This window comes from Aspergillus flavus, chromosome 4, assembly GCF_009017415.1.
Source record: "Aspergillus flavus chromosome 4, complete sequence".
NCBI classification, from domain to species: domain Eukaryota; kingdom Fungi; phylum Ascomycota; class Eurotiomycetes; order Eurotiales; family Aspergillaceae; genus Aspergillus; species Aspergillus flavus.
In genome coordinates, this window is record NC_092405.1 from 520,096 (window position 1) to 533,149 (window position 13,054).

The 13,054-nt window shown below is 48.7% G+C and overlaps 4 protein-coding genes across 4 annotated transcripts; 2 read left to right on the top strand and 2 right to left on the bottom strand.

Moving 5' to 3' along the window:
* Positions 1-252: 252 nt before the first annotated feature.
* On the top strand, positions 253-3,130 carry F9C07_2282999 (importin alpha). The gene is made up of 3 exons (XM_041292558.2): positions 253-774; positions 1,037-1,546; positions 1,601-3,130. Exons 1-3 carry the CDS (start codon positions 535-537, stop codon positions 2,510-2,512), a joined length of 1,662 nt encoding a protein of 553 aa, XP_041145677.1. The 5' UTR covers positions 253-534; the 3' UTR covers positions 2,513-3,130.
* A 1,270-nt stretch (positions 3,131-4,400) lies between these two features.
* F9C07_3357 (putative nuclear cohesin complex subunit) lies at positions 4,401-8,097 on the bottom strand (the record flags this gene model as incomplete). Its single annotated transcript, XM_041292548.1, has 2 exons — positions 4,401-7,540; positions 7,605-8,097. 2 exons carry the CDS (start codon positions 8,095-8,097, stop codon positions 4,401-4,403), a joined length of 3,633 nt encoding a protein of 1,210 aa, XP_041145678.1.
* A 987-nt stretch (positions 8,098-9,084) lies between these two features.
* F9C07_3358 (UreD urease accessory protein-domain-containing protein) lies at positions 9,085-10,173 on the top strand (the record flags this gene model as incomplete). Its single annotated transcript, XM_041286184.2, has 1 exon — positions 9,085-10,173. The coding sequence occupies one exon, from the start codon at positions 9,085-9,087 to the stop codon at positions 10,171-10,173; it is 1,089 nt and encodes a 362-aa protein (XP_041145679.2).
* A 434-nt stretch (positions 10,174-10,607) lies between these two features.
* F9C07_3359 (PLC-like phosphodiesterase) lies at positions 10,608-12,163 on the bottom strand (the record flags this gene model as incomplete). The annotated part of the gene is made up of 2 exons (XM_041292550.1): positions 10,608-11,706; positions 11,763-12,163. The coding sequence occupies 2 exons, from the start codon at positions 12,161-12,163 to the stop codon at positions 10,608-10,610; spliced, it is 1,500 nt and encodes a 499-aa protein (XP_041145680.1).
* Positions 12,164-13,054: the final 891 nt, after the last annotated feature.

A 13,054-nucleotide genomic window follows, 5' to 3' on the forward strand; every position in this document is an offset into this window, starting at 1 on the left:
GAACTCGGGTTATAGTGGAGTGTGGCAGGCTCATGGTTCTTTAGAACGCGTCTGTAGCTATATCCAATCGCCCTGTAGCTGGGGAAGGGCGTAGTTCCCCTATAAAGAAGGCACAATATGCGATAAAGTCAAACGTATGAAAACCAGGAGAGCAGACAAAGAGATCTAGACGGCGACAAGACGCCATCAACGCGTCTCACCAGTTGCTCGGCGCCAACTTCGCTTAGGCGGGTGTGGCGCCTACTAGCGGGCGTGGCCGAAAACAGCAAATCAGAGGCCTATCCCGTGACTGAACAATCCCACCTCCGGCCAAAGCAAGCATCAACACTTTTTTCCCCTCCTTCGTCTTTTGCCCGCGTATCTCCCCCAGTGAGGCTTCTAGTCTTTCTATTTTATTGGCACTTGCTCATCAACCTGTGGGCTGCTATCTTTTGATTAATTTCCTTCGATTTTTCTTCTTTCTAAATTTTTCTTTCATCTAGAACCTCAGTGGTTCGTGCGCTTTGTTTTCACCCCTCAGTGTCCTAAGCAACCATGGCCGAGCGCTACATCCCAGAGCATCGTCGTACCCAGTTCAAGGCTAGGAATCAGTTCCGGCCTGACGAGCTTCGTCGTCGTCGTGAGGAGCAGCAAGTTGAAATTCGCAAGCAGAAAAGAGAAGAGAATTTGGCCAAGAGGAGAGGTATTCAGACCCGCGATGGTGGGATTGGTGTGGGAGGCGGCATGGCCGCTGCCACCGAGAGTGATGATGAAGCCACTGCCATAGAAAGCGAGGTATGCTTTATCTAAGTCGTTATTATTCATTTCTATTCGCATTACTTTAGATACCTGTAGATTTGTTTTCCTCCAGGCTTCTGTCTTGTGTTTTTTTTTTTTTTTTTTTTCCTTTTCCCTTCTTATGCGCCTAGCGATGAGGTTTTCACCGCCCTATTGCTGGTCGTGAGCTTGAAGATGGAGCACACGATCACCTTTCACTCATCACTCTTGTTGTGTTTCATGCTTCTGAAAGACAAATGGCTAATTAAATATTTTCCAGCTTAATGTGGAACTACCAGAGATGGTTAAGGGTGTCTTCTCAGATCAGATCGAGTCGCAAATTCAAGCCACAACTAAGTTCAGGAAGCTGCTTTCCAAGGAGCGCAACCCTCCCATCGAGCGCGTTATTGAGACTGGTGTCGTGAGCCGTTTCGTGGAGTTCCTCCGGTCTCCTCATACCCTGGTCCAATTCGAGGCCGCCTGGGCCTTGACCAACATTGCATCTGGATCTGCTCAGCAAACCCAGGTGGTTATCGAAGCCGGTGCTGTGCCCATTTTCGTCGAGCTGTTGAGCAGCCCGGAACCGGATGTTCGGGAACAGGCCGTTTGGGCTCTGGGTAACATTGCTGGTGATAGCCCTCAATGCCGTGACTTCGTCCTCAATGCCGGCGCCCTCCGTCCTCTTTTGAACTTGATCAACGATGGTCGGAAGTTGAGCATGTTGCGCAACGCTACATGGACTTTGAGTAACTTCTGCCGTGGCAAGACCCCCCAGCCCGATTGGAACACGGTATGTTACTTTACAAACACTACAAATAAGCGAGCTTGACTAATACCATTGTAGATCGCTCCTGCTCTTCCTGTCCTCGCCAAGCTTATCTACATGCTTGATGATGAAGTCCTCATTGATGCTTGCTGGGCCATTTCCTATCTCTCCGACGGTGCAAACGATAAGATCCAGGCTGTTATCGAGGCAGGCATCCCTCGTCGCCTTGTTGAGCTTCTTATGCACGCCTCGACCTCCGTTCAGACTCCTGCCCTTCGGTCGGTTGGAAACATTGTGACCGGTGACGACGTCCAGACTCAGGTTATCATCAACTGCGGTGCTCTCCCCGCTCTCCTCTCTCTCCTCAGCTCTACCAAGGATGGTATCCGTAAGGAGGCTTGCTGGACTATTTCCAACGTCACTGCTGGCAACTCTAGTCAGATCCAGGCTGTCGTCGACGCTGGCATCATTCCCCCGCTGATCAACTTGCTTGCCAACGGCGACTTTAAGACCCGCAAGGAAGCTTGCTGGGCTATCTCCAACGCCACTTCTGGTGGTCTGCAGAAGCCTGAGCAGATCCGCTACCTCGTTTCTCAGGGATGCATCAAGCCGCTCTGCGACCTGCTTGCTTGCCCCGACAACAAGATCATCCAAGTTGCTTTGGATGGCCTGGAGAACATCCTCAAGGTTGGTGAGATGGACAAGGAGGCTGCACAGACTGGCGAGGCCCGTGTCAACCGCTATGCTCTGTTCATTGAAGAGGCCGGCGGTATGGAGAAGATCCACGACTGCCAGAACAACGCCAACGAGGAGATCTACATGAAGGCGTACAACATCATTGAGAAGTACTTCTCCGATGAAGAAGAGGCCGGTGGTGATATCGATGAGCTTGCTCCTCAACAAACCCAAACAGGATTCACCCTAGGCACTGCCCAACAGCAGCCGGGTGGATTCAACTTCGCCAACGGTGGCGACTCCATGGACATGTAAAAGTGGGATTTTATCTGAAATTAATTATGACACAATTGAGACTCCGGCTATCTGATTCGATTCTACTTCCTGCTAGATCCTACGTGGCGCAGTGCGGCCGCCGTATAACGAACAAAAGCACCACCTTCAACTTCGCAGGGCGATCTGGCCTTGTAGCGTTCAAGGCGAAATTTGGGTTGCGTTTTCTGCCTTCAAAATAACATTTTTCTAAAGTCCATTCCTGTATCCTTTTCGTCTCCCCCTTTCGACGTTCAAGCACGAGTCAACATTTTCTTTCCCCTCCGATCTTGCCTCCCTCTTTCCCCCTCTGCTATGATTTTACTTCCCTTTTTTGATCATTCACGATAAACCAGATGCACCGTCATGTATCCCTTTTACACTTCCCTATTTAACGTAGCATCCCATACACCGGCGTAATCGTTTGTTGATTCGGTTTTTTCTATTTCCTATTTGTTTTTCGACGGTTTTCTTGGGTGTGATCCACGGGCTTATTTATCGATAGACAAATATACTTCAAAGGTCGATTAGGTCCCGTGGTGACGGATAGTTCGATAGCCAAGAAAAGAAGCCTCCCTTTCTTCAATCAATCAACCAAAGTTCTATTAATTTAACTATCGAAACGTCTAGCTATGTAGGCGCCTCGCCGATGAGACAGAATATTGGTCCAAAACACCTAATTGAATGCCACAAGCCCAAACATAGGAGTTATCAAATGAACGGAAAGCTTTCCAGAACACAACCCACCTGCTTGACTTGAACAACCATCCCTCTGCGTCTCGTCCCCTTCTGCTCCAGTGGTTGTAATGCTTTATTCCAGGCTCTATATCACCAGCTCAGTAGGCCAGTTCTGTACATAAGCTCGGCAACGTAGCGGAATACCTGCGGTGTGAAATAATGTCATAATCCGCAGTCTTACCGCGTAGCCTGAGCTCTTTCTAGAGGGGGTATTAGAATTAGTATCTAGTGTTTTAAGCAGGCTATTTAGGCAGCGTGGAATAGCCTTAAGCAGGAGGTTATAATGGTATACTATTGTCGTGGCCACGCAGACTTCGAGTTGTATATAAAGTACGTGGAGGGTATACTAAATACTGAGCTTAGAAATCTATAGAATTTACTATGAGCTCAAAAGCTTTTAACTTCGTTGAGATATTCGGGTTAGAAACGGTGCCTCGGAGGCCGAAATCGGGGTACGTATTTCAATACTTTTGACCTACAGTAGTAGTTTCCTATCTACTCCCATAACAAAGTAGCGGCACCGCCAGACTACATGTATACTAAATAAACTAAGCAGACCAAAGCTCCAACCAGACCAATCAGACCAACCAGACCAGGCAGACCAGGCAGATCAACCAGACTAAGTAGACTAAGTAAGTAATTTAGTATAGTAGACTATTCTGCCGGTAGAAGCAGGTTAAAAACGTAGGAAGATGAATTAATGCACGTTGGCCGCAATAGCTTGCCGTACCGCCAGACACACAATCGATGATCGTAGAAGCTAAGACACGGAGGAAGTTCCTTAGGTATATACAAAAGCGAAGGCATAAGTTACATAGCAATACATTCATCGCAGTCAACGCCAGCAAGCACGGTCTTCACATTATAGAAAGAGAGGACAGCAACATGAAAAGGGAAGGAGAAACAACGGGGAAAGGAGATAGACACTCAAGTTAAAGGAAATTAGAAAAGAAGAAATTTTGTCCTAATAAACCCTGAAGAGCTGACAGTCATGACTGGAACAGGAGAAGATCCACGGACCAACCCCTTTAAAAAAGGAAAATCCTCGTCCGAAAATAAAAGTTTGAAAAGTGTTTGAATGAAAAGTAAAGCAACTCGAGCTCATCCCGTTTCCCGAAAACATTGATAAACAGATAACACTCCATTGGCAAAATCAATCACCCATAACTTCATCTTCGTCTGAATTAGCAGCAGAATGATTTTCATCTTCCTCTTCTTCATCGTGATCTTCTTCGATGTTGTCGTCTTCTACCAGGCCTCTTTCTCGTAGATCCTCGTCATCGTCCTCTTCCAGATTCAGCTGCACCTCCTCTTCCTCTTCCTCATCGTCATCATCGTCCACTCTTTCAGCGGATTTAGCGTTGTCTTGGCGCTTGCTTGAACTGCTTTGATTTCGGTTTGGTTCCGTGGATGTAGGTAGCTGTTTACCCTTGGGTCGGGGAGGGTTCTTGGGTTTACGCTCGTCGAGGAATGCGACTACTTCGCGATAGTTCTGGCCTAAGTCGGATTTGTGCCTGACCAATCTTTGCTTGAGCTGTCCGCGCTCTTCGCCGGAGGCGTCAATGACGCGGCCTACAATCGCTAGGACGATCTTGCCTGTGAGTTCGCACAGGCGCTGTTCGGCCACGATTCTGGATCGCAAGCGCTCTGTGGCTATCATTTCTGCTTCGGAACCAGCGTCGCTCTCGTCATCGGAATCCTTCTCCGCCTCTGAGTCAGATATAGGTTCGTCGTCGTCCGCGGGCTCGTAGGAGAACCGTAGCCTTTTCGCATATGTACGTTCTGCGACACTGTGGATTTTAGCGATAAGCTTGGAGGCCTCGCCTGCGATCTCGTGGACCAAGCCCTGTGTCTGGAGAATGACGTCTTCGTCGTTACTGGCTTTTTGTCCCGCATATCGGAGGGTGCCGAATAGGGTCTGTAGGTCCAAGAGTGTTGTTGTTGCCGAGAATCGTATATCATCCAAGCCAGAACGCGCCCCCATGATGGCGACAAGTGTCGAAACAAACAACTCCCGGCTCTTTGTTAAGACTTCGAAGTATTCGGTATTGAAAGAGGCATTTCCAGAGCTTAAAGCAGTAGTTAAAGACTGGACCTTCCACATGAAATAGAAGAGCAGTGTCCGTATGCTGCTGCTCACAAGTTCTGTCTCTGCCTTTGCGGATTCTTCATCATCTTCGGTTTCGCGTAAACCACGTTCCGTCAGATGCAGAAGGATATTGAAAGGTGTCTCGGCAGTGTCTTTGCTCTTGCCCTTTGACCGTGAAGGTGTTGCTTCCAGAGTCTGTGTGCAGTCGGTTACACTGGCAAGACTGGAAATTCTCATCACAGTATTCGTAAGTTGATTGAGAGTAGAGTCAGGTATTGATCTGCCCTCCAGTACTTCCTTCTTCCGGGCTAATGTGCTGAGCGTGTCGATCATGTCGTCCCACAATTCCGAAATCTTATTCTCTAACGCTTCCCGCATATCGTCTGAGCTCTTTGCATGAAGAAAAGCGACACTAGCCTCGGTGAGCACATCCTGATCAGAGTGCGTTAAGAATTGTTTATTGATGTCGTTTAGTAATGATGTATAGGCGGTCGCATCTTTCTGTAAGTCTTGTATCTTATCCAGATCGACGAGGTGCTCAAGTCGTAGAACGGCAGAAGCAGCTTCTGGCACAGAGCCGAATTTATTCAAGAGTTGGGGGATGATCTGCGCAAGGTTATGCGCAATCTCTTCTTGAAGTTCGGGAATCTTGTCAGTCAAAGCCTTGACCTTCCGTCCTCTTTTATCAATATCAGACTTTGCAACCTCAAGAACACGCAACTTAACAGCACTGCATAGTACTTCTAAGAGGATGACCTCCTGCCCTTCCTGCATCTTGTAAAGCTGTTTGATGGAGCCTGAAGTGTCATCCTCGGACGAACTGTCCGCAATCTGGGAGTGATCGTAAAGCAGATACCCAGCCAAAGATTGCCATTGGGATAGTTCCTTGAGGTAAGGATAAATAGCCTCAGTAACAAGAACAAATCGGGTATTAACAGGAGTGCCGGAGAGCATATCCTTCGATGCAGTGGTGGGCTGGTCGGGTTTATACTCATTTTCAGGCTCGTCGTAGGATTGAAGGGTGTCGACGAGACACTTGAACTTGATCCACGAACGTTTAGGCGATTCGAAATCATCTTCATCCTCTTCACTGAACATCTCATTGATCTCGTCTCGAACTTCTTCGACCGTGGAATCGTACACATCATGAACGTTGGCGACAAAGAAACGACCAGCTGCTTTTCGAATCCGGGGTTCCGAGTCGAAGACGAGTCTTCCCACTGTGTCAATGTCGCTGGGCTCAATCAATCCGGCCTCCCGAATCAGATCCACTAGTTCAATCGCAGAGGCCCGTACCCCAAGGTCTGCATCACGGGCAGCCATTTCCACCATTCGTTCACGGAAGCGCGCGGTAAATGACCGCATGCCTGCAATGTTATCTTTATTTTCATATAAACTGCGAAGTTGGTTTACAACGATAAGGCGTGTCTGGGCGACGGTGTCAGACAACATCCAGCCGAAGTATCGAAGGAACTGTCCCTCGAAGAAATATTCTCGGTAGCTACGAATCCACTGCCCCAGCGCTGCCATACTTTCTGCACGAATGTTAGGGTCGACATCCCGGTATCGGTGAACGAAGACGACATTGACGCCGTCTTTAAGGTATTCATCGATGATCTCCAGCTTCTTTTCGCCGTCTTCAATAGCCTTCTCAATAGCGGATGCTCTTCCTTGGTTGACCGACTTCTTTTTCTTTTCAGTTTCGAGCTGTTTGCGAGAAGTAGAAACTGATGTCATCAACTCCCGGGCGATGTCGCAAAGAGCACACATGACTGCCAGTAAAATCACGGTTGAGGTATGTCTGAAAGGCCGAGAGTGCGATGTTGACATGGCAGATAGCCAAATTTCGAAGTTCTCGAAGAGGTTTTGGTCGTCGTATAGAACCGAGGAATGATGGAAGGTCTGGATTAAGGACTTGAAGAATTCTTCCAAGACAGGCTGGAAAGCCCTGAACTTTCTCGATCTAGAGATCAAGGGCCACTCGCCGAATCCTTCCTGCTGATGTTGATTTTGCAAATCCTTTACGCGGTCCGGCGCGTGGTCGACATCCTCAATATGGTCTTGAGTTATCTCGAGATCAGTTCCTATACACCTGAGCACAAAGTTAACCATATCACGCAGCGCTTGAGACTGCTCTCTCTGGTATCGCGAAAGCCACTCGGCAGCAGTCGTGTCGGCATTGCGCCCTTTACCAAAGACCTCCGCTACACAATAGTTCTCATCGTTAGCCACATCACCACAATGATCGGGAGAGAACGGTGAATTTACCATAGAGGCCCCGTTCACCGGCAGCCAAGCTGGGTCGCACTATCGGTTTCCTGGGACGGGAGGAAACAGTCTTCTTTCCATTCGTAGCAGGTCTGAACGCCAGTTGGCTTCCAATTCCATTGCTAGCTACTTTAGGTTTCTTCGCACTGCGAGGCTTTGCTTTAGCCTTCGGCACGGACGCTTTCTTGGATGACGCTTTACGTGCAGCACGTCTCTTCTCTCGAAGTTCTTCTTCATCGGGCTCTTCATTGGCGGACTCGTCAGCTTCGGGCTCGGACGCGTCTGCATCCTCCTCTACATCTTCCTCGTCATCGCCGCCGGCACGCTTGCGCTTAGAGCTCCCTGCGGTCGCACTATCATTGGCGCCATAACTCTCCGCGTACAGTGCAGGTTTTCGCGTCACCCGACCGGACTTTCTTCTGTTCGTTGCCGGGGATGAAGCTTCTTGAGTGGGCCCAGGTTGAGGGCTTGAAAACGGCGGTTCAGTCTCCATTGTTTGTCGGAAGTATTTAGAACACTAGATAGTCATCGTAGATGCATTAGTTCACATTGCGACTGGATTCCCACTGGCACAAAGTCTATAGTCAGGAGCGAGGCGTACTTGGACGTGGGGTTCTGATGATGATGGACTCGGGGATGCTACGCGCGATTATTGTTAGTTTTCCTAGCACGGCACCTGCGGCTTTGCGCGCGCGTGTTGCAAGTGTACGCGATTGGACAAACAACAAAAAATACAAATGGTAGTGCAAGCGTTTCGAGCCTCAATGGGAGAAAAGTTGCATTGAGGATACCGTTCCGATGCGTCGAGAGTGGGACTCCAGAAAGTCGAAGTGAGGGGGGTGGGAACACGGTGAATTGTTCTGACGGACGAACAGACGCGCTTTGGTGCCTGGCGATGACGGGTTCCCAAAGTGGGTTGATACCTCAGGTGTCTGTTTCGTCTCCCTCGGTTGTAGCCTCAGTCATCGAACAATGATTTAAAACGGTAATGAAACGGTATGATCAGCCTGGTGCGTAATGATTGGCATCGCCAAGAAAGCCTCGGCCGGGGGCGAACCCTAAGCCCTCATCATCTGCGGAGAATCTCAGTATTGATGCCGTAATAGAAACCTCCTCGGTCTCCATCATCGTGGCATGAATGCTCATCTCCAGCTCAACATTGGAAGAGCCAAGACTGCGAATTCAATGGTCGATACACAAGGGCCTTACACCCCGCTTCCAGCTAATCATTCAAGGGGGCCTGCAGGATCACCTGGTCGGACATCTCGGCGTTGTTTGGCTGCCCCGGAAAATCAGATTGATCCAAAAAAAAAAAAATCCCATTCTCCATGACGCCATTTTACAGATATTTCAATTGATCCCATGAATAGGCAAGAGTATATCATACCGTGAATATCCACATCTTCGATTTCCATTCTTTCCATTTTCCTCTTTCATTCTCATCTTAGTCCTTTCTTCTCCTTCTCAGAGACCTTCCTCTATGCAGATCACATCTAGAATCATGCCTATAAAATCACCCTTTGAGGCATCCATTGCCAAACCCGGACAAGGCAATGTTGTCCTTTCACTACTACCTCCTTCAAATCCTACCTTGACGACCCTCACCTACAAATACCCCCTCAAACTCCTTACAAGAACACCCGGCTATGTGCCTCAATCCTCCGCTCTATCATGTCCCGCTTCCCGCCCAGTCCACCTCTACCTCCTCACCTATGGCGGCGGCCTTCTACCAGGTGACCACATTGAGGTCTCAATCAAGCTCGAGCAATTCACAAGAATGGTCGTAACAACGCCACAAGGAACCACGAAGATCTACAAAACAGAGCCCAGCAGAAGCGTCAAGGGCCGCCGTGCCCCGGGGCGAGTACTATCAGACAAGAGCCGGCAAACACTAGACGTGCGGATCGAAAAGGGAGCCGCAATGTGCTACCTCCCCGATCCAGCCGTACCATACAAGGACAGCCGGTACGAGCAAGTCCAAACATTCACAGTCGACACCACAACAAAGGACTCCCAACGGAGTAGCCTCTGCATGCTAGACTGGGTAACAGAGGGACGCAAATCCCGAGGGGAGAACTGGGACTTCCACCTCTGGAAAGGCAAGAACGAAGTCTACAGCATCGACGAATCAGGCAAGAAGAAGCTTCTGCTCCGTGATTCACTCATCCTTGACGAAGAGCTCGACGAAGGGTCCTTAGAAGACGAGCATGAGACGCTGAACCGCACTGGTGTTATCCGGGAGCGGACACGGCCTCACGGTATTGTGGGCACGTTGATTCTCTACGGACCCGTGTTTGAGCGCCTTGCAAATTTCATCATGGATCGGTTTACTTCACAGCCACGGATTGGAGCGCGGAATTGGTCGTCTTCTGCTCCTGCCGCTGTGGAGGCACCTCCAAATTTCGACTCGAAGGTCACCTTTACTGCTGCTCGTGTACGAGCCGGCTTTGTCCTGGTTAAGTTCGGGGCTGATCATTTTGAAACAGCCAAGGATTGGCTAGGTAGCATTCTTCGTGAAGAGGGGACCGTTATTGACGAATTTGGTGAAGAAGCTTTGTGCTGTTTGTGATTTGGTTGTGCATTTTTTCAGTTTACTTTCTAGTTCAATTTGCGGGCAATAGTCCCGATCCTTTGCATGCAGGCTGACCGCCACAAACCAAAAACAAGAGGACTGTGGAAGTCTATCAGATGATACCCAAAACTGGATCCTGGACGATCTAATCTTTCTACATATCACATTTTGATGCCCCAAATACAAAGAACATGAATTGTCTCGCATCAATCATATTGCGTTGGGCAAAAATAAGAAATAGTAAAAGTAGCTCACAAAATTCTAAGAAAACGATCAGACAACTCGTAGGGTATCTACTCAAAAAGGAATATCAACACCGTCGGAAAAGTGGTAAAGTCACTGCCTAGCATGGTGCATGGTGCATATTGGGCTTGTTTGGCCGTACAGCCACACCTAGTTTATAAACATGCAGAGCGCAGGCAGGGCGCAAGCTAGTGCCACCAATCAAAGAACTTGGGACTCCAGTCCTGTTTAGTGGCACTTTGCAGATCGTCAACGTTGAGGATATCAACCCCTTCGCGAACCAGAACGGTCCAGATATGATTTCTCAAACTCCGAGGCCAGCTAGGCAACTCCCAATACCGAACTTTGAGTCCGCGCTGGTGGGCACCCCGGATCTGCGCTTTCATCTTGTCTATTTGTCGATCACTAAGGTGGAACAACCAAGGAAAGCCGATCGACTGCCTAAAAGAAACAGATGCATAGTAACTGTTGGTCCAGTTGAAAGTGCCAGGGCCGATCTCGTCACCGGATAAGCCTGAGAGGCCCTGACCGACATTCTCGTTAGACCGGCTTGTCATCACTCCTTCATCCCCTGGAATGTTATCTTCAGAACCTTGACTCCCAGCATTATCCATACCATAATTCTCAGCCAATATCTCTAAAGGAGCATCGAAGAAGATGTCTCGATAAGTAGTGTTCGCCGCCACCATGTTGAAGGGGGTATTGCCCGTTCCCACAACTGTGACAGGGCCTTTGACCACGTCAGTACCGTTGAAGTGAGTAAGATAGCCACGTCTGCGGAGGGGTGATAACTGCTCGACGACCGTGTTCCATGTCGCCTCTCCTTCAGTCTTAAAATCAATGAGTAGGATAAGGCTCTGGGATGGGTCAGTGTCGAAAACCCCTTGCAACGACTGGTCTACAGTAGGGTGAAGTTTGGTAGTTGGGTTTTGTTTCTCAAGTATCCTTATTAAGGGATCAATGTATAAGTTCCTTAGTGTGCGCTGCCGCGTCAACGACGAAGTTGTATGGCCCACGTATAGCTCGTCGTCGAAGAGCCATACGTCGGCTTCCACGCCGATACAGCCCGCCTGTATAGCAGAAAACAGGGGAACTGGCCGCCAATAGTCGTTGTGTGAATGACATCCGACTGGAACAATATCTCTGGTAAAGTCTGTGGGCCAATGTGAGACGTTCGCGCCCAACCTTTCCTCATGTTGCCAACGGAGAACTGACAAACGGCCGAGGTCATCCGAGAAGAACGTTATGACAATGCCACAGGCGATAATAATGAATTGAATGATACCTCTATGCGCGTGATAAGTAACCCCAGTGGTGGACGCTTCGCGACTTGGGAAACTTACAGCATGATGAAGAATCCTAGGAGAGGGAACAACACGCAACGGGGCAGCTTAGGTCTCCTACACTGTCTCGGAGAATAGTTCGGGGAATGACTCGAGTTAGCGAGCAATGGCAGTTCATCATCATCAGATTCTGTGTTCTTGGGCGCAGTGAAAGAAGAGGTCGCAGCCAGTCCACGTCTCCATGCAGGTAAATCCTCCAACCGGGTGGAACCACTCAATAAGCCCAGCTCATTCCCTTCATCGCCGACAGGCTCTTTCACAGACAATTTGGATTCTTTCAAGCCAGCCTTAAGCTCTACATCCTCACTATCACGATAACAGTCAAAGGTGTCGTTGCTTGCATGAGGAGTATCAATGCGGGTGGAGTTCGAAACAAGTGGGGAGCGGGAAGGGGACGACATTCTTGGCCATAAAGCTTTGCCGATGCTGATCCCGCAGCTGTAAAGACAAGGAAGACTCAAGTCTAGTATGTACTGTCTTCCTTCACGAAGTCTTCCATGTTAGGAAGTAAGTGCGGCGTTGGATATCGTTATTGGTTCAGAAACATCGGCGAATCTTTCCACCGTCACCCATATCCCACCAACAGCTTTTAGAGCGGTCACACAGTCAAACCGTTGGTAGGATAAGAGGTTCTCATTCGCTGGTATCTGCAGCTGTTAATTAAGAAGTGGAGTGCCTAGACCCTGAGGGGACTCTGATAAGTTGAGTCCTGAGTTCCATATGGTATGTACCTGCTACCGAGAAAGCTTTTACCCTGGGTTCAATGTAGAACTTTTGGCACTTAACCTTGACCCATTGTTGAGCACAGCCTCCTCGCCAGGGATATCCGAGGATAGATAATATGGTAGCCTGGATTATACTGTAGACACTACAGAGTACTTGGCAATACTAGTGTTAAGTAGCCGAGGAGCTACAAATGATTATAGGTACAATTATCTCCCTCCAATTTTACTCACGCGGAAAAGATCAATGTCTCACTTACCGGTCAGTGGTCACCACCGAGGCAAGAACCATTTTCTATTCGGAATATATTTGCATAGAATGCATGATGTCGTCAGGGATTACTGACATGCATTCTATTTTCGTACGCAGTATCAGAGCTACCCATGGCTCGGAGCATTACGCGTAAAGCTATTTACGGTACGGTACACAGGTGACTTACTGTAACATGCGTGATGCAATCAGTAGGCAGAAAGTCGATAATTGCAGTTTTTATCCTTTTTTTTTGGCTTTCTTCCCCCTCATTGTTTCACTTAAGCTTCACTTGGTCTAAACGAGCACCAAGAGTTTCT